The sequence below is a fragment of the Bufo bufo genome, chromosome 3 (assembly GCF_905171765.1).
Source record: "Bufo bufo chromosome 3, aBufBuf1.1, whole genome shotgun sequence".
In the NCBI taxonomy this organism is placed as follows: Eukaryota; Metazoa; Chordata; class Amphibia; order Anura; family Bufonidae; genus Bufo; species Bufo bufo.
In genome coordinates, this window is record NC_053391.1 from 624,400,053 (window position 1) to 624,422,627 (window position 22,575).

A 22,575-nucleotide genomic window follows, 5' to 3' on the forward strand; every position below is an offset into this window, starting at 1 on the left:
CACAGCCGTCAGGACCAGAAGTGCAGAAGAGACAGAATGTGGATGCTACTGAACCCATCAGGAGCAGTGACTATCATACAGCGAGGAACACAAAAAACACTGCAAAGAGGCCAAACCCTTTAATTTTGTGAACATATAACAAATTTCCATACAGCGCTGAATGGTATGTGGCAGCAAATGGTGTCAGAAGGCCCCCCACTGCGCTGAGAAAACCGGTATTGCTTTCACTGGGTCACATAACACCCATGTTTAATGATCTGTTTTTGGTGTTCCCTGGCTACAAACTAAATTGAAAATCTATCCCTGCTAAACCTGACAAAAAGAACCGAGGTTATCAATTCCCAGGCCAGGAGCAGATTTACAGTGCTGTCATAGGACGGCTTCCTTCTAGGTTTTAATGATGGTTGGTTTACCAGACCTGAGAATACTGAACAGAGCGCTCCTTGTTCTCTGAGAAGTCATCGAAATGCAGCCGTTTCCATGTTCAAAAAAAGTTTTCCTGCAATGTGCACATTTGTAGACAAGTGCAGGGTCATCCTTAAAGGGGTTGTGTCATCTGAGACATCGTTGGCCACCAGTGTTAGATGGAGTGTGCACCGCGCATGCGCTGCCTGCTCTCCCTTCCACTTCTATTTAAGTTCTGACTTTCCGCTTGACTATTTCCAAAACTCCTAAAGACGTGAATGGAGAGCGCACTGCACATGGGCGGACACCTCTCCAGTCACCTCTATGGGAGTTTCGGAAATAGCAGACATATTCTACACTTTTCATACGGAAAGCATATGGCTGTAACGCGTGCTTTCCGCATCCGCCCCCGCAAACAAGTCTTATACTAGTCTCCGCAGAATGCGGACCACAGACCCAATGAAGCCAACGGGTCTGCAAAAAATAAGGATGCAACACGGACAGTATCCCTATTTTGTGGATCGGCAAAATCCACACGGTCGTGTGCACAAGTCCTAATATGGTTCTTCCAGGCCACCTACACCAGGTGACAATGTCACTGGGGATGCACATGTAAAACCAGAAGACAGGACAGGGTAACACCGCGCCCGCATCGATATGTAGGGATCCACAACGGCCGCTTCAGACAAAGGCTCAAAACAACAATAAACTTTTTTTAAATTTCCTTAATTAAAACGTTCAATTTACTGGTTGAGTTTTAAAAGGTAAAAAAACTCGGGAAGAGCTGCCAAAAAAAATTACAGCTGCATTTTCTTGGTGATCATGTTAATGACAGCAAAATATTGTTTAATTAGATGATTCCAGCATCTGGATTAACACTCTGCGAGCGATGTTCCTATGCTTGTCTGCGTTTTCACACTTTACAGACATTTTGTCATCTCTAGGTCATTAGGAAGGAATTTTTAATGATTTTTTTTTTTTTTTTTTTTTAGAAGCCGGCAGTTCGAGTTACATCAAATTACATGACAATAATAAGCCCAACACAGACTGCAGCTAAATATACACATAATTAGTTAGCAAAAGCTTGCACATCACAGAGGGGGAAACACGCTGAAAATTGTGGGGGAGGGGGCTCACCTATATTCCCAATCTAATTAATAATTTCAAGGTTATGGTCGTCCAGTGCCGTAAGGACACTACTGCGGTGTTAACTAATATTCTACACCTGCTGCGCCTGTTTATGGTGCTTTTTAGAGGCTTTGGATGTTAAATGCTAGGCAGTATATATATATATATATATATATATATCTCATGATGTATTTATTAAAGGGGTTGGCCAATCTTGGACATTGGGGGCATATAGCTAGGATATGCCCTCGATGTCTGATAGGTGTGGGTCCCACTTGGCTGATGTCCGATAGGTGCAGGCCTCTGACATTTGCGGGTTCTGTTCTAAGTATAAGTGCAGGTCCCAGAGGTGGGACAATGTCCAAGATGAGAATACCCCTTTAAGGATCGCCTGGTCCCCTTTACGCTCCAGTCTACCCTATTGGGCAGGAGTGTTCTTAGGCCATGCAGGAGCATGTGTCAGTTCTGGGCTGTATCTCAGTAGAGGGATCAGGAGGAGAAAGAGGAGGAGAAGGAATATTTTGAGAATCACTGTAGAACAGAAAGCAAGCTATATTTCCACAGTGACGTTAAAGGGGTCGTCCAGCATTAGAAAAACATGGCTGCTTCATTCCAAAAACAGTGCCACACTTGTTCATGGGTTGTGTCTGGTATTGCAGCTCAGCTCCACCAAAGGGAATGGGGCTGAGCAGTAATACTATACACAACCCGCGGACAGGTGTGTGGCTGTTTTTGGAAGAAAGCAGCCATCTTTTTCTAGACTCAGTAAACCCCTTTATTACCACAGGGATCTGTAATGCCAGTTTATGATTGTTGCTATCTTTGTCTTTTCTGTCAATATTTTAAGGGAGAAAATAACCAACATTACAAAGTTTATATTACACAATATAATAGGTGAATCCAAGTCCCTATCAGCATCTATCTAGTAAACTTTTTTTAATTTTTTTTGCAGCAGAAATAAACATTCTACAAAATCTGCATAAGATTTAAATCTTTTATGGGCTTGGTTATCCGGACTCTCAGTGTCTCTCATAGGAATCCTGTCAGGATTTATTCTTGTTCTTTCTCAAAAATCCTGCTCCAAACCACATAAACTAATATATCCCAGAGCTCAAACTCTCTCCCTCTACCATATCTGTCTCACAGATAAGGCCTCAAGCACACGACCGTATGTATTTTGCGGTCCACAAATTGTGGACCCACACAATTATTTTTGACCCATGGGCCTCAATAAGTCCATGGTCCGCATTTTGCAGCCAATTATAGGACATGTTCTATCCTTTAGCAGAACATACATACGGATGCGGAAAGAACATGGGCCATCCGTGTGCTTTCCACATCCATATGTCTGTTCTGCAAAAAGATAGAATATGCTTGCAAAAACTGGAGCATGGACCCATTGAAGTCAATAAGTCTTTATCCGTATTTTGTTGGCCACAAATTGGACACGGTCGTGTGCATGAGGCCTAAGGCAGAAATAATGACCTGACAGGTACACTTTAAATGGGTTTTCCGGTAATACAGATCTTTTAGCAGGTGCCCGCAGCCTGCCCCCTGAAATAGAAGATTCATACTTACCTTCTCTGGTCCCCTGCGCTGCCTCCATCTTCTGGTCCCCGCACTAGCGACATATGGGCATGGTCACATACACAGCTCCAGCCAATGACTGGTTTCAGCAGTGACATGCTGCTTGTGGCCACATTACCACTGAAGCCAGTCTTTGGTGCCCATGCACCGCTAGAAGAAAACAGCGCAAGGACAGGAAAATGGAGACAGTGCGGAGTACCAGAGGATCAGGCAAGTACTAATCTTCTGTTTCAGGGGCAGGCTGAGGGCATTGATTAGGCAAGTACTAATCTTCTGTTTCAGGGGCAGGCTGAGGGCATTTGTTAAAAAAAAAACAAAAAAAACAGTATTACAAGAAAACCCCTTTAAGGCTACTTTCACACTTGCGGTAGGCTTTTCCGGCAGGCTGTTCTGGCGGGGGAACAGCCTGCCGGATCCGTGCTACAACTAGTCCACCGCGCCCCTCTGGCCCCATTCACTATGATGGAGGCGGGCCGGGGGTTTGGCTGTAGCACAGCAAACATGCCGAGAGGCGGCCGGACAAAAACTACAACATGCTGCGTTTTCTTGTCCGGCCGCCTCTCGGCTTGTTTGCCATGCTACAGCCAAACCTCCGGCCCGCCTCCATCATAGTGATTGGGGCCAGAGGGGCGCGGTGGACTAGTTGTAGCACGGATCCGGCAGGCTGTTCCCCTGCCAGAAAAGGCTACCTACCGCGAGTGTAAAAGTAGCCTAAAATTATATATTCACATATACCTAAAATTTATTTGAAATACTGTTGTCTTTTGCCACAGGTTTTGCAGAGATCCTGCATAACAAAACCTCTAAAAAAAACAAGACCTAAAGGAAAAAATATATATAAAAACAAAATAAACAAAAAACATACAGAGAATAATTACACTGGGGTGAATATCCTGTTTAATAAATATGATTCAGGAAAGAATGCTATCAGAAGTGATAGAAGCGCTGGATCCACAGCATAATTTATGTGAAGAGCGGGATTAGAGGTAAGTAGACAGAACATGGTTACCTAATCATGCCACACTGTAGGTGACATCTGTACTAGGCATGCTGCTGTTAGTCTTGTATCTGCTTCTGCTGTTGAAAATGACTGAATAGTAAAATTACATCCCCCCCCATTATTATTTCCAGACAGTTCCTGGCAATGGTTTGTTGCCTCTAATAAAGCTTCAGACAAAGCTGTCAGCTGGGGAAATGGCAAGAGAGTTAGGCACTGCCTCCATACCAATCAATGCATCTAGAGCTGGGCTGATAGGTTCCTGCATTCCCTTATCAAATTTAATGTGAGAGTCTATCATAGGGCTGCAGCTGAGTCCCGGAGGGATAAACGCATTCGATCAAGTCACGCTGCTCAGGATTCTGACAAACATAAACATATTAGAAAGGATTGTAGAGCCAGAAGCCTTACCTGCTATGGTATTAAGAAACATCAAGTATTCAAAGTTTGAAATCTCTCGTCGCTGCCAACGCTGAGTCATGTTGGAGGATTTAAAGAGCTGCCTGGGAGTGGCCAGGGAGATTCTCCTGTAAAATAACGAAGGAAGGGGCCATCACAGCATGCAACAACCAGCCAGACAATAATGGTCATTTTCCTATATAAAATATATTACAAAAAAAAAAGCTGTAAATACATAGTAAGCTTCTCTTTATATCTTATAGTTACTGCATGTCAGCGGCTCCGATAAGTGGCATCGCTAACATCGGGGATAGGAATGGGAGACGTGTTCTTGATGAGCATCATAGACCCCATGACTGACAGCTTTTGCTTTGCCCGTGCAGCTCTTATGATCTACTAGCAAGCTGTCAAAAATGTCTTTACTTTCTGGATATATGACATCGAGAAAGGCCTCACAGTGGTAGAAAAAGCTTCAGTGATCTTTTCTGGGCTTGTTACTGTATCTTTAGAAGATTCGCTTGATAATAATAATCCCTAGTTATACAACACCAACATATTCCGTGGCGCTGTGCTGTAAATAACCATTGCATGTGCAGTACCCCAGACCTGGGGGTATCCGCAAATGTTTTCTTAATATTATGCAGGCTGGTCCTACTTCCTGCCAGGAGGGGGAGTTCCAGAGCAACCTGAGACAGGAGAGGAAGCACACGTCTGAGCTCCTGAGAGGGATTCTCCAGAGAGAACAACCAACAATTTTCTTAAGTAAATCCTTGAGAAGAGAGACAGCAGAGTGACCAGCTGAGACCAGCATTAAAGGACGCTGCTGTAAGGTGAGGGACTACAACTAAGACACCCGTCACCTATACTACTACTAGGCCAGTACAATACAAGTGCTAAATTCCAGCCATCCAGTAATCCTTACTGGTGGCAAAAAACTGCACTTGGAAATTGCTGCTATTGAATGTACCTGAAGTTACACTTTGCATTTAGTAAAAAAAAGACTGTTCTAAGTTTACTTCTGGCCTCATTCTTCAACGCTACATTTCCACTTCCCCAGAGAGCAACGGCCTGAGGGAGTACACCGTGCAACAAAACTCCAGCAGGGCTACTACCACTTCCATCTCCTGCACTGACTCCCCTGGGGCTCTCTGCACATGTTCCATGCAAAGCTTCTGCACAGTGGGGTTTTCCAAAGACCCCTTAAAACAGCATTGATTGTCAAAAATTGACTGGTAGTGTACAAATACAAAATATGTACAGTGCTGTCCCCAGGACCTATCCACAGAAGAGGCTACATGCGAAACGCATGAGTGTGAATTGTATGTTTTTTGCCCACTATTTCTTTCCCACCTCTAGCTTTATCTGTATTATATCATTAGGTCCTTCTGTGCCATTTACTTAATAGCACATGGAAACATCAGTTCACAACAGCTTATATCAGGTGGTTATATATGAGGGCTGACGCCACACTTTAGCATAAGTTTCAACCATCCAGTTATCTCCTTTTTTCCCCCTATTCCTGCCATTGCTATTTTGTATCTAATTATTTTAGATATTTTTATATGTTATGTAAATAAAGTATTGGTTTCTATATATTTGCTTCCCCGTTTGTTGTACAGCGCTGTGGAAAATACTGCAGCAACATAAGCTAAGAACAAACTCTAGTTACACAAGGAACCAGCTAATAAAAGAAGACACATACCTGGCTTGTGGTAAACCATAGCTGGTGCCAACGCCAACCCGAGGTAAACTGTATACAACTTTCTTGACAGTGGCTTGATCGGGAAAATTAAACATAACGGAGGCTACAGAACAAAATGGAAAGAGGTGGAAAAAGTAGTTCAGGTTGAGCACTTACAGCCTAAAAACCCTGTTTCTAGCTAGGTATAGGTGTGTCTTCCTTTGGTACAAAAGGTTGACACCAAGAACATAACATAACACTATTTGGAGACGTAGAGAAAGGAAAGGGGAAGCCAGACAGAGCAAGATGCATTATGATCAGAAGATATATAATGACTGGCTAGGGTTGCAGTTTACTACTGTAATTTCCAATAACAGTAGGAAGAACAGCTCTTGAGCTCAAACAACTGCTCTAAGTACAGCAACAGTTTTGAGAACATAATGTAAGTTTAAGTACTTTGACAGAAATGTATTTTTTTTTTAAATTTTGCAGAAAGAGACAGTCCGACCTGGACATTTATGAAATATGCAGAGGATAGACCATAAACGTCCGATAGGTGCTGGTCCTGACTCTGGGACCTGCTTTCCTATCTCAAGAACGGAGCCCTACATTTAATTCTCCATTTACCGCTTAGAACCTCTAATATTTGCCAAGCGCTGGCTAGGCTATTTTTGGGAGTCCCATAGCAGTGAATGGAGAGGACGCTGAGCATGCTCTCTATTCATAGTCGAGCCCCATTCTTGGGATAGGAGCAGGTTCAAGAGGTGGGACCAGCACCTATTGGACATTCATCGAGTATCCTATCAATTTGTCATAAATGTCCAGATGAAGCAACCCTTTTAGAGGGTACGGCGACACTAGCAGGGGTCAGGATCGCAGGGTGGTGTTAATCCCATAGAAATGAATGTGGTCGCAGTACCAGTAGAAATGAAAGAGGTCACAGCATGAGTTGCATGTGTGCCGCGACTGCGACCCCTGAAACTCTGCTGGATCGTTTGCGATTCAGGGTTTTCAGTAGCGGCCCACATGTAACTCAATGCTGTGACCTCTTTCATTTCTATTGGTTCACTGCTACAATGTGATGCCCCTGCAAGCCTGGTCATGACAGCGGTCAGGTGACTAGTATCTTCGTATGGACGTAACCTTGACAAAATACAACGCTGTTTAGATTTGTGGCACTGTTGTTGGCTTTGTCTCCTCATGCTAAACTCAAGCTCTTTTTAAAATATGTAACATGTACTATAATAAGTGGCACAACTCAAAGAATAAATTCCCCCCCTATGTCCCTTTTACTCATCGATTGTGACTGTCTAGAGCAGGGGTGCACAACGTTTTCTGGTCGGGAGCCACATTGTCAGCCTGAACCAACAAATAGGGCCGAAAAATTAAATTTAAAGGGGTATTAACAACTGAAATACTGTAATTTATTGCGCATTGTACATACCGTATATACTATAAACGTCTGGTTACACCTCCAGGACTCCCATCTACTGGGAGAAATACATATAAAATACATGTGAGCAGCCACAAGACAAAGACATACATGTCTGTTACCAGATGTTTGGAGGCCGCACAGAATGGTATCAAGGGCCGCATGTGGCCCCCAGGCCGCAGGTTGTGCACCCCTGGTCTAGAGGAAGACAGTAGACTGATAACATCTATTCAATATATCTTTATATATATAAACTCACTACGATTAGCCATGAAGACTTCCAAGGCCGTGTTCTGAAGGAGGTACCGTCTTGAAAAAACCGCTCGGATCTCGCTGAACATCCATTTTCCATGGAGGCCTTCGGTGTAAGCAAGAACCTAGCAAAAAGAGCACAGGAAAATCCCCAAAATTATATTGTGAAATACGCTTCCAGGGGTGTTTTTTACAAGAAATGACATTTCTTTTTGCAGAGCTTTCCCTGTGAATTCATTATCATTACTTAGTAGGAGAGATTAATTAGAAAAGGTTAGTCTTTGAGGATCAGCTGCTATTGACTATAACAGGAACCTATGGGAAATACAAAATGAAGACAGTCGGCTATGATTGAATGGTCTCTGAGGACGACACTTGTCAGACATGTTTGAATAAACTTTTTTTTTTAATCACACTGCGTATTGTGACACCACTTCTCTCATTCTCCTTTCATAAAGATTGAACAACGGCCCATGTGAATGCTCTGCCAGCGTCAGGAAACAAAAACGCACTGAAATGCCAACAATCTGCAAAAACAAGCATTTCCATCACACAACACAGCTGAGGATACATCTCACCGCCTTTGGAAAACTACCGTGTATTACGATTTACTAGATTAATATTTAGGCGCTCTGATTTTATCTGCTGGAGATCATAAGTGGCTATGTGGCGGTATATATATATGCTATATCCATGCATGTATATAACAAATACTGCTTCAGAGCCTAGAAAAAGTTCTCAGTGAATAAGTTACACGAATCTATAGGGCTCTATTGACCCAAAAAAGGCCAAAATAGCATCCTTCCGGCCTATGTTGGGTGATACATGTCAGCCACTGTATGCCTATACATTGGCATATGTCCGAGTCTTCTGTTGGAGGTAAATTTTCCAAATGTATAACTCCAATGTGAAGGCTCAAATGCAGTATGCACAGAGCCTAAGGGTACTTTCACACTAGTGGCAGGGGACTCTGGCAGGCTGTTCCGGCGGGTGAACAGCCTGTTGGATCCGTCCTGCCGCTAGTTCACGTGTGCCCCCGGACTGCCGCTCCGTCCCCATCGACTATAATGGGGGCGGGGGCGGAGTACCGGCGGCAACACAGCAGCGCACACGCCGAGAACTAGCGGCAGGACGGAGTCCCCTGCCACTAGTGTGAAACTAGTCTTAGACATACTGTATGTATATATGTACACATCAACTACTGTTTTAAGTTTTTCACACCTATAAAAAAAAAAAAAAAAGCAGCATATACAATATACACAGTCGAGTGACAATATTGTAGCCACTAGCTAATATCCAGAGTAACTGCCACGTGCAGCACGGACAGCGGCTAGATGAGCTGAGAGTCACTCGATAAGGCCTGGTAGGTTGTCACAGGTATCTGGAGCCATGCTGACTGCAGTGATTCCCACAGCTGCAGGAGGGTGCGTTGGGAAGAATCCATAGAGTGAGCACAACGATCAAGGTGGTTCCACAGATGCTCAATTGGGTTCAAGTCTGGGGATTTAGGGGGCCAGGGTAGTACTTGGAAGTCTTAGTCATTCTTCTTAGTCACTCTTGAAACCAATGTTGGACATTTCTAACCATGTCTCATTGTTCTTGCTGAAAGATCCCATCCGCTACAGGATAGACGATCAGCATGTATGGGTGTAAGTGATCTGCAAGGATGGATTCATAGCCAAATCAGTTGAGAGTGCCTTCCACATGGATAAGTGGCCCCAGAGAACACCAAGAAAACATTCCCCAGACCATGCCAACAATGGTTGCAGGCTGTTTGTTCTCTGATGTTTCTTGGTTGACACGACAATTTCCATCTGTTCAATGAAGCTAAAAATGTGACTTATTGGAGACGGCAACCCTTAGCAAAAGTATTTTCTGTTGATGCAGCTTCATTAGCAGAGGTGCAGTGACATCAGTCTTCTTTGGATCCCCATACGCAGTAGGGTTCAAGGAACTGTTGCTTTAGACACACATCTGGTAGCCCCCTGGTTCATTTTGGTGGTGATCTTCTCCACTATAGAGTGTCGGTCCACCCTTGTGCACCATCGTAGCTGGCGTTCAACTCACACATCAATGGCACTTAGTGCTCCGCAGTTTTCATGTCGCTAATTCGCAATGGTGCCATTTGTCCAAAGAGGAATATTTGTGCAGACAGCCTATCACACACCTCATATACCCACCAAGCCAGCTGACAACACGTGACTTCCTTCATGAGCTATGCGCTGCCGACATCGAAAGTAGGAAGTGGTCAAAATAATGTGATTCAACTGTCTACTTGATGGCAGAATGGCAGAGTAGCACGTTATGGTGGTACGTGATGTACCGTCACTCCTTGGCTTTAATATGCTATGTTAAGGAAAAGAGCAATTCACCCTGAAGAACCTTTCAGATATTATGGTAGCTCCTCACTTCTCGCTCACTGCCCATTATGTGGTTGGTGTTTACTCTTGCATGCACATATAGACAGATTACATTCATGAAGAATATGATTTCTATGTAACATTGGCATCTATTTTAACAAATATATAAAAATAACCAGCAAACAGTGCGACAAAATGAAAATCCTTCCAATAATCCATATCCAACAGAAAACAATCTTCAGATGTCAACCTAAAATTGCTGGTACTATAGTTAGAAGTAGATAGCGAAAGTGAGGACTCGAGGACACAAGTGTATTATGGCTCTGAGTAGCGTGCAGAAGTTTATGGGCCATAAAGGGGAGTTCGGTTTTGCATCAACACCCTTTATAATAGTCATTTATGAAGATGGCTGTCATTTTGTATTGTATGTATTTTACCTTTCTTGCTCCTATCTTCTGTTCTGTGGTCACATGACCAAGTCCATGCCGCTCTATTATTCCCTGTGTTATGTCCATACAGGGCCAAGGTTAGGGGAGTGTCTATGTAACTAGCTGGGTGGGAGGAGCTATAAACTAGCTGAGCATTTTCAGGGGTGGTGCTGGAGTTGTGGTAGAGGAAGGAGAAGTGCATCATGGCTTTGGTTGGATACAGGAACAGGAAGGGCCACATACAGGATGGGAACCAACTAGAGTGCTTTGTTTACATAGAGAAAAGATGGACATGAGGTAAGCAACCACATGAGCATCTCTGTTCAGGGGCATAGCTATAGTAGGAAGCAGAACTCAGAAGGACCACCCAGGAGGAGGACTGAAAGATTTTATTGTCATGACCCCATCAAGATTATACAGTTGCATCCCTTCCAACCGTCCCGGATGGCAGTGGCTGTCCTGATACGGGGGAAGGTATGTCCCGCTTTCTGGCAGCTGTCCCTGCGTCCATAGGAAGCCTGTACTATGATGAAGCAGAGAGCCGGCATCGGCTCCCTGCTTGATCATTCCTCCCCCCTGTCGGCTCTCCCCACTCTGGTCTGTGCGGGGGCGGAGCTGGCCGGCAGTCAGACTAAGCTCCGCCTCCTCCACAGACTAGAGCTGCCAATGTCCTGCAGCTGCTGCTAGGAAGAAGGTGAGGGGCACAATGTGGGCATATTACTGGGGGCACAGCTGGGCATTTTACTAGGGGCACATAACTGGGCATAATTCTGTGAAGGAGGCTCAATGTGAGCATAAATACTGTGCGGTGGCATGAAGGGGGGATAATTACTATGTGGGGCATTAAGGGGACTGGGTGGGATTAGGTGTATAGTTATGTTTTAGTTGGAGTTAGAGGTGTGGGGTAGTGCGGAAAAAATGTGTCCCTCTTTGTTCGTTTACAAAGTTGGGAGGTATGCGGTTGCAGTGTAGGAAACGGATGGAGCGGCTGCCGGGCCTGGTCCAAGAGAGTAAGTTTAACTAGCAGCAGGAAAGAGGGTTGAATGGGAAGAGGGGGTTTGTTCTAAAATTTGCTGTTCTAAGGTATGCCACTGTATCTGCTAAATACCAAAGTAATCTTGAAAATCCCCTTTAATGTACCGCCAAATACCCATCCACCATACAGACCATATAGGGACTGTGTGTACCTCTATATAAGGTCAACTTTGGTCAGTAATTAAAAGTAAAAAATGCTCTCGGACCATGCGTCTATATCTCATGTTTGAGTGGATCTACTGCAGTTTTTTTCACATTATAACCATGGGTTTTCAACGTGTATACACAAGGATAAAATAGAGAATTCACACCGTTAAGCCACAAGGCTGTAATCAATTTTGGCCAGCAAAAGATGGATCCGTGAAAAATTTATAGTTTCCATGTGTATTGTGTTTTTCCACATATCTATGTATAGGAAGGGTTATTTTCATCCACAAAAATAGATTTATTTCTATGGGTCAGTGTGTGCGGATTCAAAAAAATGGAAGAAAAACAAACAAACAGTCATGAGCACAAGCCCGTAGCCTGACTGAAAATAATATATATATATATACACACACACACATACATGTAGATATGTAAAGGCAATAAAGGAATTGCTCCTCACATCTATTATTCTTAGGAATTCTGGCTGCACAGAGCTCATAGACTAATGTGGGACACAACCTTGAAGACTCCTTTTTCGATCACATTTACAATAGAGTCCATGTTTATGTCTATTGCCTTGATCCGAGCCTTGGACTCCATTTGTGGGTGCTAATATATAAATTCACCAGTCCTTCTGTGTTATTAGCTCAAGAGCAGATGAGCAGGAGGCAGATGGTGATTTCATGCTGCATGTAATGCTTCTTCATGGTGAAAATAAGAAGTCCAACTTATTAACATGGCTGATGAGGCTGAAAAGCCTGTCAAGTTCACGTCACACTGCAAATCTAGAAAGCGGTGTCCTAGATTAAGTCAAATTTACATTATATATAAGAATGAGTGATGGGGAGATTGTTACATGCCAATATTCAGTCCCCAGAGACTGATTATGGGGGTCACAGCAGCAGACAGTGTTTGGCACTTATGCACATGCATACAGCAGGCTTTATGGACATGATAGCTACACTGATCCTTATTTACAAATCATATTCATACAGGCCACAAATATTCCAAACACTCCCCTCAGTCATAGCCCTCAGTTTAGGCTTTGGGTACCAACTTTCTAAGTTGAAATTATAGAGCTATGGCGTAACGGACAAATATGTCACTTAAATGGAACCTGTCCCATTGCACATCTAGTATTTATGGGCAGCATGTTACAGAGCAGGAGGAGCTGAGCACGTGGATATATTCACCCCTTAACATTGAAATTGCAACACCAAGAAGGAAAATTTGTGGAATTATGGAAATCACGTAAATCAACAAGATCCGCTGGCAGTTCCCATTGCAATGGGCAACCAAGTCCGGAGACACTGGCTATGGTATCATGTTTAGGACATGCAGCCCGCTCACAGTAGCACAAGCAACATGCGGCCTTGCGTTGTCCTGTTTAAAAACAGCTCCTTTGGACAAATAGCCGTACCACTGGTTCAACGGCCAAATTAATGTAACCCCGAGCTGTTTTTGTACCGTACCCGAAATGTAGACTAGAGGGGCCCAGCTACTATACACTATCATCGTGGGAGTAGGACTGGTGTGACATTCCTTTGTGAAGGCCTCTTCATAGTGTTGCCCAAACGAATCTCTGGCTATCATTGTGTCCAAGACAAAAGCAGGACTCATCGCTGAAGAGGACAGACCTCCATTCCAGCCTCTATTGCCATCTTGCTATACATCATGGTAGAGGTGCACCACAGTGGTATGAGGTCAATGTCGTGCAAACAGCTTCTGATAGTTTGTGTAGACACTGTTTGCCACCCTAGGCTTGTGAAGTGACGTCCAATTTCACTTGAAGTACAGAATTGATCACTACACAACATTATTCCAATTAGAAGATCCATACGAGCAGAGGTTTACCTCTGTGCACCTCTTGCTGTCATTCCAGCTTGTCATCGTTCTCCCAGTTCTCCCAATCACCGGTAAACATTGACCAGTGCTGACATCTTGCCCTAGGCACATAGTGAGCTGCTGGAGTCATAAACCAAGATAAAACCAAAGATAAAGTAAAAATTTTGGAGTCAGAGCCCTGACCTTAATCCAAAAGAAATGTTGTGGAAGGACCTGGATTGAATAGTTCATGGGAGAAAGGACAGACATGCACCCCTGACAAAAGAAACACTGCCTGATCTGCCAGAATAAATCTAGAAGCAAATTGGAGAAATGGATGGGGAGATCTCTGGATCCATGTGAGGTACAGGGCTGGTTCTAGCTTTGTTAGAAAGAGGTTGTCGTGTACTATATGATGTCTGATTTAAATTTTTTACATTAATCATGGGATAACCCCTTTAAATCTAGAATGTGAGTAGTCAGTGGAGCATATCAATGATAAGTTCTGTATAGACAATACTGTATGTGGGATGTGAGTGACAACCACTTCTGTACATCGCTGCTGTATATTTAAGCGCTATATAAGTCAATTAAATAAATACTGTTATAAAACACAAATTCATTTCTCAATTATTAAATGCGTCAAGTAAACAGAGAAAAGACAAATTGATTGCCTGTGCCGAAGGTGGGGGAATAGCCGATGCACATTTTGTGATGCGAGAGGAGTAAGATGTTCTATGGGGAAGGTTACGGCTGATGCTAATGCTTATTTAAAGCGGTGACAGTCTGGACCAGCGAAGCGGTGGTGGCGGCTATAATTTCTCTCAGGAATAGCACTCTCCCAACCTTGTGCACTACATCAAAGTCTCTAGAGTTCAATTAAAATTGGATTACATTGAGATGCTCCATCCATGGGACTGGGTATTCAGTAACACTTTTCTCGGTAATACTCCAGATGACAGGTACCCATCCCAATTTAAACAGTTGTCATAGAGACCAAGCGTTAAGAGGAGCAACATCTAAGAGGACAAAGGCAAGGTAAGCAGGGGGATTTCTCTGAATGAAGGCCCTTCCCCTGTAATGCGGTTAAAGACGAGGCAAAAAGCTCTCCTTCCTAAAAACGATTTTATTTGCCTCATTTCTATGCTGGAGATAAATCCTTTACTGGTTAACTATTGTAGTACAGAGCAGTCCAAGAAAGAATTCAGTCACTGCCGCCGTAAAGACTTTTTATAACAGACTACAGGTTTGACCATCTTATATTGGCAGACCGGTATTAAAGGGGATGTCTGGTTTCAGGAGGAAACCGATTAGCCCAGGTAATACGCCTGCAATAAAGAAGTGATCATTACTTACCTGGTAGACGCCACAACACTGCTCCAGTTCTCCTGGGATCAGTTTACCCGTTTCCAGCATATGCAGCCAATCAGACTTCTCCGATGCTTGCTAAGGCCTGTGGCCGGGAGAGCCACCGAAACAGCAAGGGATCTGACAGGTAAGTAGTGATCAGGCTTTTAATACAGGTGATCTCCTATGCTGACCAGTTTCCTCCTGAAAACGGATAACCCTTCCAACGTAAAAGGCCAGGGTGGTCAACCCATTCAAGTTAATGGTTGACCATGTAGTATCTAGAGAAATCAAAGTCCGACAACAGGAGAGGACATGGAATGGCGCTATCCTAGCACTAGTGTAGCTTGTTCTAGTGAACAAAAGGGGTCAATAATTGGTTCCCCATCATACAAAACTTAACAGTAAACGGTCTGAAGACAGAGCCGACAACAGGAGGTCAATATGGAGGTTCGGCAGTGAAGAAAGGGTCAGAATCTAGTAAACGGGCAGAGGTTGTACAGAGGCAAACAGAGACAGCACACTGTTGGTGGAACTTATCGAGCTTAGGAACCTATTGTTCAGGCACCTTCTCGCCATTGGCTGGTGAAGATTAGGGTGTGTGTCTGGAAAGAGGAAGAGAGGCCTTGCTGGCAAGAGGGCTATAGACTTTGGGGAGGGGCAAAGGAGGCCTGGCGGTCGTGCAGCCAGGAAGGAGACAGCGGGAGGTGGGTCTGGATCTCTGAGAGAAGTGAGCGGAGGAATGACGGCTGTGAGCCATTGCTGTAACACAATTTACTTTAAAAGCTGTTGTCTGTGGTCACAAGTGTTCAATTTCCCTGCAGTGCCTCCACAGGAGAAATTAAGAATTACTGTAAATTTCCAAATTCAGTTGCAAGATGCTCTTTTTGACCACTTTACTATGGAATCTTTCATAATTGACTTAGAATTCAGATAAACATTTGAAAATGGGCTTTCTCAACCAAAAATACCTTTATGCAAACTGATTTTATCTGATCATAACAAACATGCATACTGCCTTACAGTATATATCCAAAAGACTACAATAATACAACAATGTAGACAACCATCACATGGAAATTAAGATCAGTGGGTGGGTTGGTGGTCTAGCCCATCTATGTCTAAACAGAAAACACAACACTTCCATTCATTATTCATGTTATAACTGGAGGTGGTTTAGATCCCCGATGATACTCACGTAAACAAGCAAATTACAGCAAACACTCAATATTCCGAATAACAAGACAACAACCTTTTAACTATTCAAATTATCTAGAACTAATTCCCTGAAGGTATGGGCCTATTAGCACTAATGGTTGAGGTTTTACTTTGGATGCTGCCTGTGAATGGGAAGACGCAGTGGTTCAAGTCAAACAATCACTTGGCAACTTCATCCTCCGTGTAAAAAAAATAATAATTTGCATTGACACCTGTCACATGCTTCTTACAAATTCCTTACATCTTGAATTATTTCAGATGTGACTGGCTGTCAGATCATGCCAACTTTTAAGGAGTACAAGTTACATTAAACCTGCACGTTTTACATAGGTTACAAGGGCAGAGATTTTATTCAATCACCTTTATAAATAATTATATTTCTTTATTAAAAAAAATATTATATAAAAAAAATAATTTTACCAATTAGGGATCACCATGGCCGTGCTCGGGATCTGTATCACACGGATGCTCACACAGTGCCACACAGAGACCCAGGTTTACTACTTACCAACTTTGCCTAGAAACTTGTAAACAGGGGTGTAAATTAGAGTAATTTGGGCACAGCTTTCTACGCTTACTTTGGGTCCTGTTCAAAAAGGGGTGGGAATGGATGGAGTTTCTCAGAAACGGGTGTGGCCCAAGATGCGTCGTTTTGTGCCAAAAATGTGCCACAATTCTGGCGTAAAATTCTGTCTTAAAGTAAGCAAACCCATAGTTGGTATTGAGTCAGAGAAAAGTGTCTGTCCCTGCACCACATTTATCATCCAGCGGGAGCGTCTGTGATACATCTGGTGCAGATCTAGATGGTCTGTCTAAGTTTACACCATCTACAGCATTAGTAAATCTTGGCCATTGTGTTTTCCAGGTGGATTCTGAGTGGTGCTAATTACGATGCATCATTAAGTTACGGCATGGGGGCACACAGAGTGCCTAAGGGTTTGTATTATGTACCCATGTATAACTCCTTGTACGTGGAACAGCTGTGTACAAAAGTCCTAAAAAACACAGGTTTCTATTACTGTTAAATGCAATGCCTACATTTGTTTGCTCCTTGACCCAGTGCCTAACAGCTTGCATGAAGTGCCGGTGGGGGAGGCTGACTTCACAGAGGTTCCTCACCTGCTGCCTTCACATCCAGGAACATCTAACTACTATCTACTACTATAAATGAGTCAATGGAAGCTCTTAGCGCACATATTTGATCCAACGTGTCTTGGGCCAACATAAACCACTTTTATTTAGGCCTCATGCACACGACCGGTTTTTTTTGCGGTCCGCAAAAACGGGTTCCGTTTTTCCGTGATCCGTGACCGTTTTTTCGTCCGTGGGTCTTCCTTGATTTTTGGAGGATCCACGGACATGAAAAAAAAGTCGTTTTGGTGTCCGTCTGGCCGTGCGGAGCCAAACGGATTCGTCCCGACTTACAATGCAAGTCAATGTGGACGGATCCGTTTGACGTTGACACAATATGGTGCAATTGCAAACGGATCCGTCCCCCATTGACTTTCAATGTAAAGTCAGGAGTTAATATACCATAGGATCGGAGTTTTCTCCAATCCGATGGTATATTTTAACTTGAAGCGTCCCCATCACCATGGGAACGCCTCTATGTTAGAATATACCATCGGATTTGAGTTACATCGTGAAACTCAGATCCGACAGTATATTCTAACACAGAGGCGTTCCCATGGTGATGGGGACGCTTCAGGTTAGAATATACTGAGAACTGTGTACATGACTGCCCCCTGCTGCCTGGCAGCACCCGATCTTTTACAGGGGGCTGTGATCAGCACAATTAACCCTTCAGGTGCCGCACCTGAAGGGGTTAATTCTGCGTATCATAGCCCCCTGTAAGAGATCAGGGGCTGCCAGGCAGCAGACTCCCCTCCCTCCCCAGTTTGAATATAATTGGTGGCCAGTGTGCGGCCTCCCCCGGCCCCCCCTCCCTCTATTGTAATATCATTGGTGGCCAGTGTGCGGCCTCCCCCGGCCCCCCCTCCCTCCCTCTATTGTAATATCATTGGTGGCCAGTGTGCGGCCTCCGTCGCCCCCCCACCCCTCCCTCCCTTTATTGTAATATCATTGGTGGCCAGTGTGCGGCCTCCCCCGGCCCCCCCCTCCCTCTATTGTAATATCATTGGTGGCCAGTGTGCGGCCTCCCCTCTCCCCCCCCCCCCCTGCCCGATCATTGGTGGCAGTGGAGAGTTCCGATCGGAGTCCCAGTTTAATCGCTGGGGCTCCGATCGGTAACCATGGCAACCAGGACGCTACTGCAGGCAATATTACAATATTAGAAGCATCATACTTACCTGCTGCGCTGTCTGTGACCGGCCGGGAGCTCCTCCTACTGGTAAGTGACAGGTCTGTGTGGCGCATTGCTTAATGATCTGTCACTTACCAGTAGGAGGAGCTCCCGGCCGGTCACAGACAGCGCAGCAGGTAAGTATGATGCTTCTAATATTGTAATATTGCTAAGTAACCATGGCAACCAGGCCTGCAGTAGCGTCCTGGTTGCCATGGTTACCGATCGGAGCCCCAGCGATTAAACTGGGACTCCGATCGGAACTCTCCGCTGCCACCAATGATCGGGGGAAAGGGGGGGGGGGGGGGAGGCCGCACACTGGCCACCAATGATATTAATACAATAGAGGGGGGGCCGCACACTGGCCACCAATGATAATACAATAGAGGGAGAGAAGGGGGGGGGCCGCACACTGGCCACCAATGATATTACAATAGAGGGAGGGGGGGCCGGGGGAGGCCGCACACTGGCCACCAATGATATTCAAATTGGGGAGGGAGGGGGGTCTGCCCCCTGCTGCCTGGCAGCCCCTGATCTCTTATAGGGGGCTATAATATGCACAATTAACCCCTCAGGTGCAGCACCTGAGGGGTTAATTGTGCGGATCACAGCCCCCTGTAAGAGATCGGGTGCTGCCAGGCAGCAGGGGGCAGTCATGTACACAGTTCATAGTATATTCTAACTAGAAGCGTCCCCATCACTATGGGAACGCCTCTGTGTTAGAATATACTGTCGGATATGAGTTTTCACGAAGTGAAAACTCATCTCTGAAAAAGCTTTTATGCAGACGGATCTTCGGATCCGTCTGTATGAAAGTAGCCTACGGCCACGGATCACGGACGCGGATGCCAATCTTGTGTGCATCCGTGTTCTTTCACGGACCCATTGACTTGAATGGGTCCGTGAACCGTTGTCCGTCAAAAAAATAGGACAGGTCCTATTTTTTTGACGGACAGGAAACACGGATCACGGATGCGGCTGCAAAACGGTGCATTTTCCGATTTTTCCACGGACCCATTGAAAGTCAATGGGTCCGCGAAAAAATACGGAAAACGGCACAACAGCCACGGATGCACACAACGGTCGTGTGCATGAGGCCTTAGAATGATCCCCATTTCTTAGCTCTATTGTTTGTATGTAGAACGGTGTGCAGCCATTGTCTTTTTTATAATCATGTTTGCTTGATGGATATGCACCCGTGATTCTGAAGGTTCTAGTCTAAATTTTCTTGTAGTACTATATACTACTGCCACATGTCAGAGATAATAGGTTTCACATGCGCAGTTTCACCTAAAGCCAATGGGAGGAAGCAGCGGTCTATCGGCATATTGATCATCTGTTACTATGGTAACAGATCTAATCCCGTTAGCAACTATCGGCTACAAGAGCGATACAGGGTGAAGCCTGAATTCAACTATTTAGACCTTGCAATGTACAGGATTTAGAAGTCCCCTGGTGATCTGGACCCACACACATAGCTATTACACTGTGTGCATGCATCTATATGGCGGTGCTCCTCACCATGTGGCACTGTACTCTCCTCTAGCAGCAAAACTTTTAGGGATGAGTGGCTCTGTAATACTGCATGTGTTAGTGCATGCCATCATTTTTGTTTCTCACAGACCAAGATAAAACCTCCATATCAAGTCTGAACGACCCATGGCCCATGTTGCATCCACGTGCATGGGAACTTCATCATAAACACAAAGTTCTGGGTAGAATTTTATAAATGTTTCAATGTAAATATATGTCACTATAAAAACCTGTTTTCTCTGCTGCTCCTGAGTTAACGAATTTCGAGTCGCACGTCATTCCCCCCCAGTGATGGCTTGTTGACATGTAACCACTGATGAGTCAACGCTACTGAGGTCTCTGCAGGCGGCCAGTGGCTGCAGTGGTCACATGTCGTGTCTTGTAAAAATAAATAAATTCACAAGGCTGGACAAGCCCTTTAAGGGGAACCTGTCAAAATGAAAGGATAATCTGATCTGCAGGCAGCAGGAGGAGCTGATATATAATTTTGTGGTTAAAGATACTGTAAAAATAAATGTATATTCCATTTATCTAAAAATAAAAAATTTCTATTAAAAGCAACCTTTCACAGTGCAAATTCAGTCTGATCTGCAAGCAACAGGTTATAGAGCAGGAGGAACAGAGCAGACTAATATATAGCTTGCACTTGTATGTTATTCATCTAAATCCCTGCTTATTCTGGTCTTTAGTCTAGTGGGTGGTCCTATCAGTGATTGACAGCTATCGTCTCTGGTTTTCCTGTTCTTCCATCTCTACAGAAGTTAGTTGTCGCGTTTGCTTGTATTTGTTTTATTCCCTGTTGTTGCATCTGGGCCTGAGACAGAGACTTCCATTCGTCCATCTGGGGAGGAATGGGTTGTCTCTGGTCCTTAACTTATTCCGGGGCCTTATAGGGAAATCAGGGCCTAGGTATCCTGCATATGAATATTCCTACCTTCAAGCACTATTCATATTGATAGGTAGTTAGGGCCCGGATTAGGGTTGTCTAGGAGGTGACCTGTTTCTTCCCTAGTTTCCAGTCCCAGTTACTGTTCCCCTTCCCTCCTGTGTTCAGTGTAGAGTCACAAAGTGATCCTGACTTTCCCCAATATCATTCTGCTTCAGCTCCTCCTGCTCTGTAACCTGCTGCCTGCAGATCAGACTGCATTTGCAATGTGACAGGATGCATATAATAGAAACATGCACTTCACTATGTATCCACTGGCAAAGATGACATAGTTTTAACACATTCAAGAAGAAATCAATGGATCAGTTTTCCTATGGTCGGAGGTGACAGTGCTGTCAGTACAGGAGCACCAATTATTGAAGCGTCCATAATACAATCACATATGGTCCAGCAATGATCTTCTAGAAACCCTGAAAAGAACTGAAATGAGGGAATGTGTATATGTGATTGTGCATCGTCTCTAAGGCTTTGTGCATCTCCGTGCATTGCCTGGTAAGACAGAAGAGACACAAAGCACAGGTCAAATAAACAGAAGAGAAAGAATACGCTGACCAGAAGGACAGAAGAAAATGTGTCCTAACACGGGCCCTGCTTTAAAAAAAGCATAAAAAAGGGCTCGTCTCTGCAGCACAGGATTATGGGCTTCATTCTTTATATATATTTTTATCCCAGCTGCAGAAAAAGCTATCTAATGAACCTGTCTGGGGCTGCTGTCCCCATCCTGTCAGAAGTGTCAAGAAATGACAAGCACAGGGGACAGGGTGCCGGCAGTCATAGACAGCCCTGCCAGCTGGAGAGTTCAGCCCCAATCTAATCACACCAGCAGAAAAGAAGTTTCACGCTTCCAGCCTGACAGGATGGGCTCCAGGCAGAGAGGGGTGAAGAGGAGCAGCGATGGGAACAATGCTTTTTGTTTCAATTACATACCTATTCACACAATAATTAAATGGCATTACCACCAAGGATAAACGTGACCTTGCAGAAATACCTTTCTTGAGGGGGTCCAAAAGTAATTATCAGGCCATATGAAAAGTAGCTGAAACACCATGACACAAGAGGAGATGAAAAAACACAGCGCATAAATTACTAGACGTGTCTATGTTCCCTAACCCACACTTTTCATACATTCACACACATAAATTACATGCAACACGCCTACAGGAGAAGCACAAATTATACATATACAAAAATACATAAACATATATATGCTGAAAAACATTCAAGCATGTACGGTATAAATATGGTGCTTTATAATAATAATTGATAATAAAGGATTCCTTCCATACATCCTGTTTCTGCAGCATGTGCATGGATCTCGGAAAGCCCCATTCAGGTTAAAGGGGGTGTCTTAGTTATATGAACACTCAGTGCCCCCCAAATGTAATAAGATAGAAAAAACTCTAATATGTACCCCTTAATCTGCCACTATAGTCCTCACCTATATAGTGGTATAATACAGGAGACCGCTAAGGCCATTGGCTACAGTGGTCACATGCCATATATAGGTACGTCACTGCTGCAGCCTGTCCACAGAAAGGAGCAGGAACAAAGCTG

The 22,575-nt window shown here is 44.2% G+C and overlaps 1 protein-coding gene across 10 annotated transcripts in view; it reads right to left on the reverse strand.

Annotated features, from left to right (window-relative positions):
* NBEA (neurobeachin) overlaps nucleotides 1–22,575 on the reverse strand; it is a 630,876-nt gene that overhangs the window by 96,133 nt on the left and 512,168 nt on the right. For all 10 annotated transcript variants that reach the window (XM_040426128.1, XM_040426125.1, XM_040426127.1 and 7 more), the window contains 3 exons: nucleotides 7,889–8,006; nucleotides 6,219–6,321; nucleotides 4,529–4,644 (listed from right to left, as the gene is read on the reverse strand). In XM_040426128.1, the coding sequence (XP_040282062.1) occupies nucleotides 4,529–4,644; nucleotides 6,219–6,321; nucleotides 7,889–8,006 (337 nt within the window). The remainder of the gene's footprint in view (nucleotides 1–4,528; nucleotides 4,645–6,218; nucleotides 6,322–7,888; nucleotides 8,007–22,575) is intronic.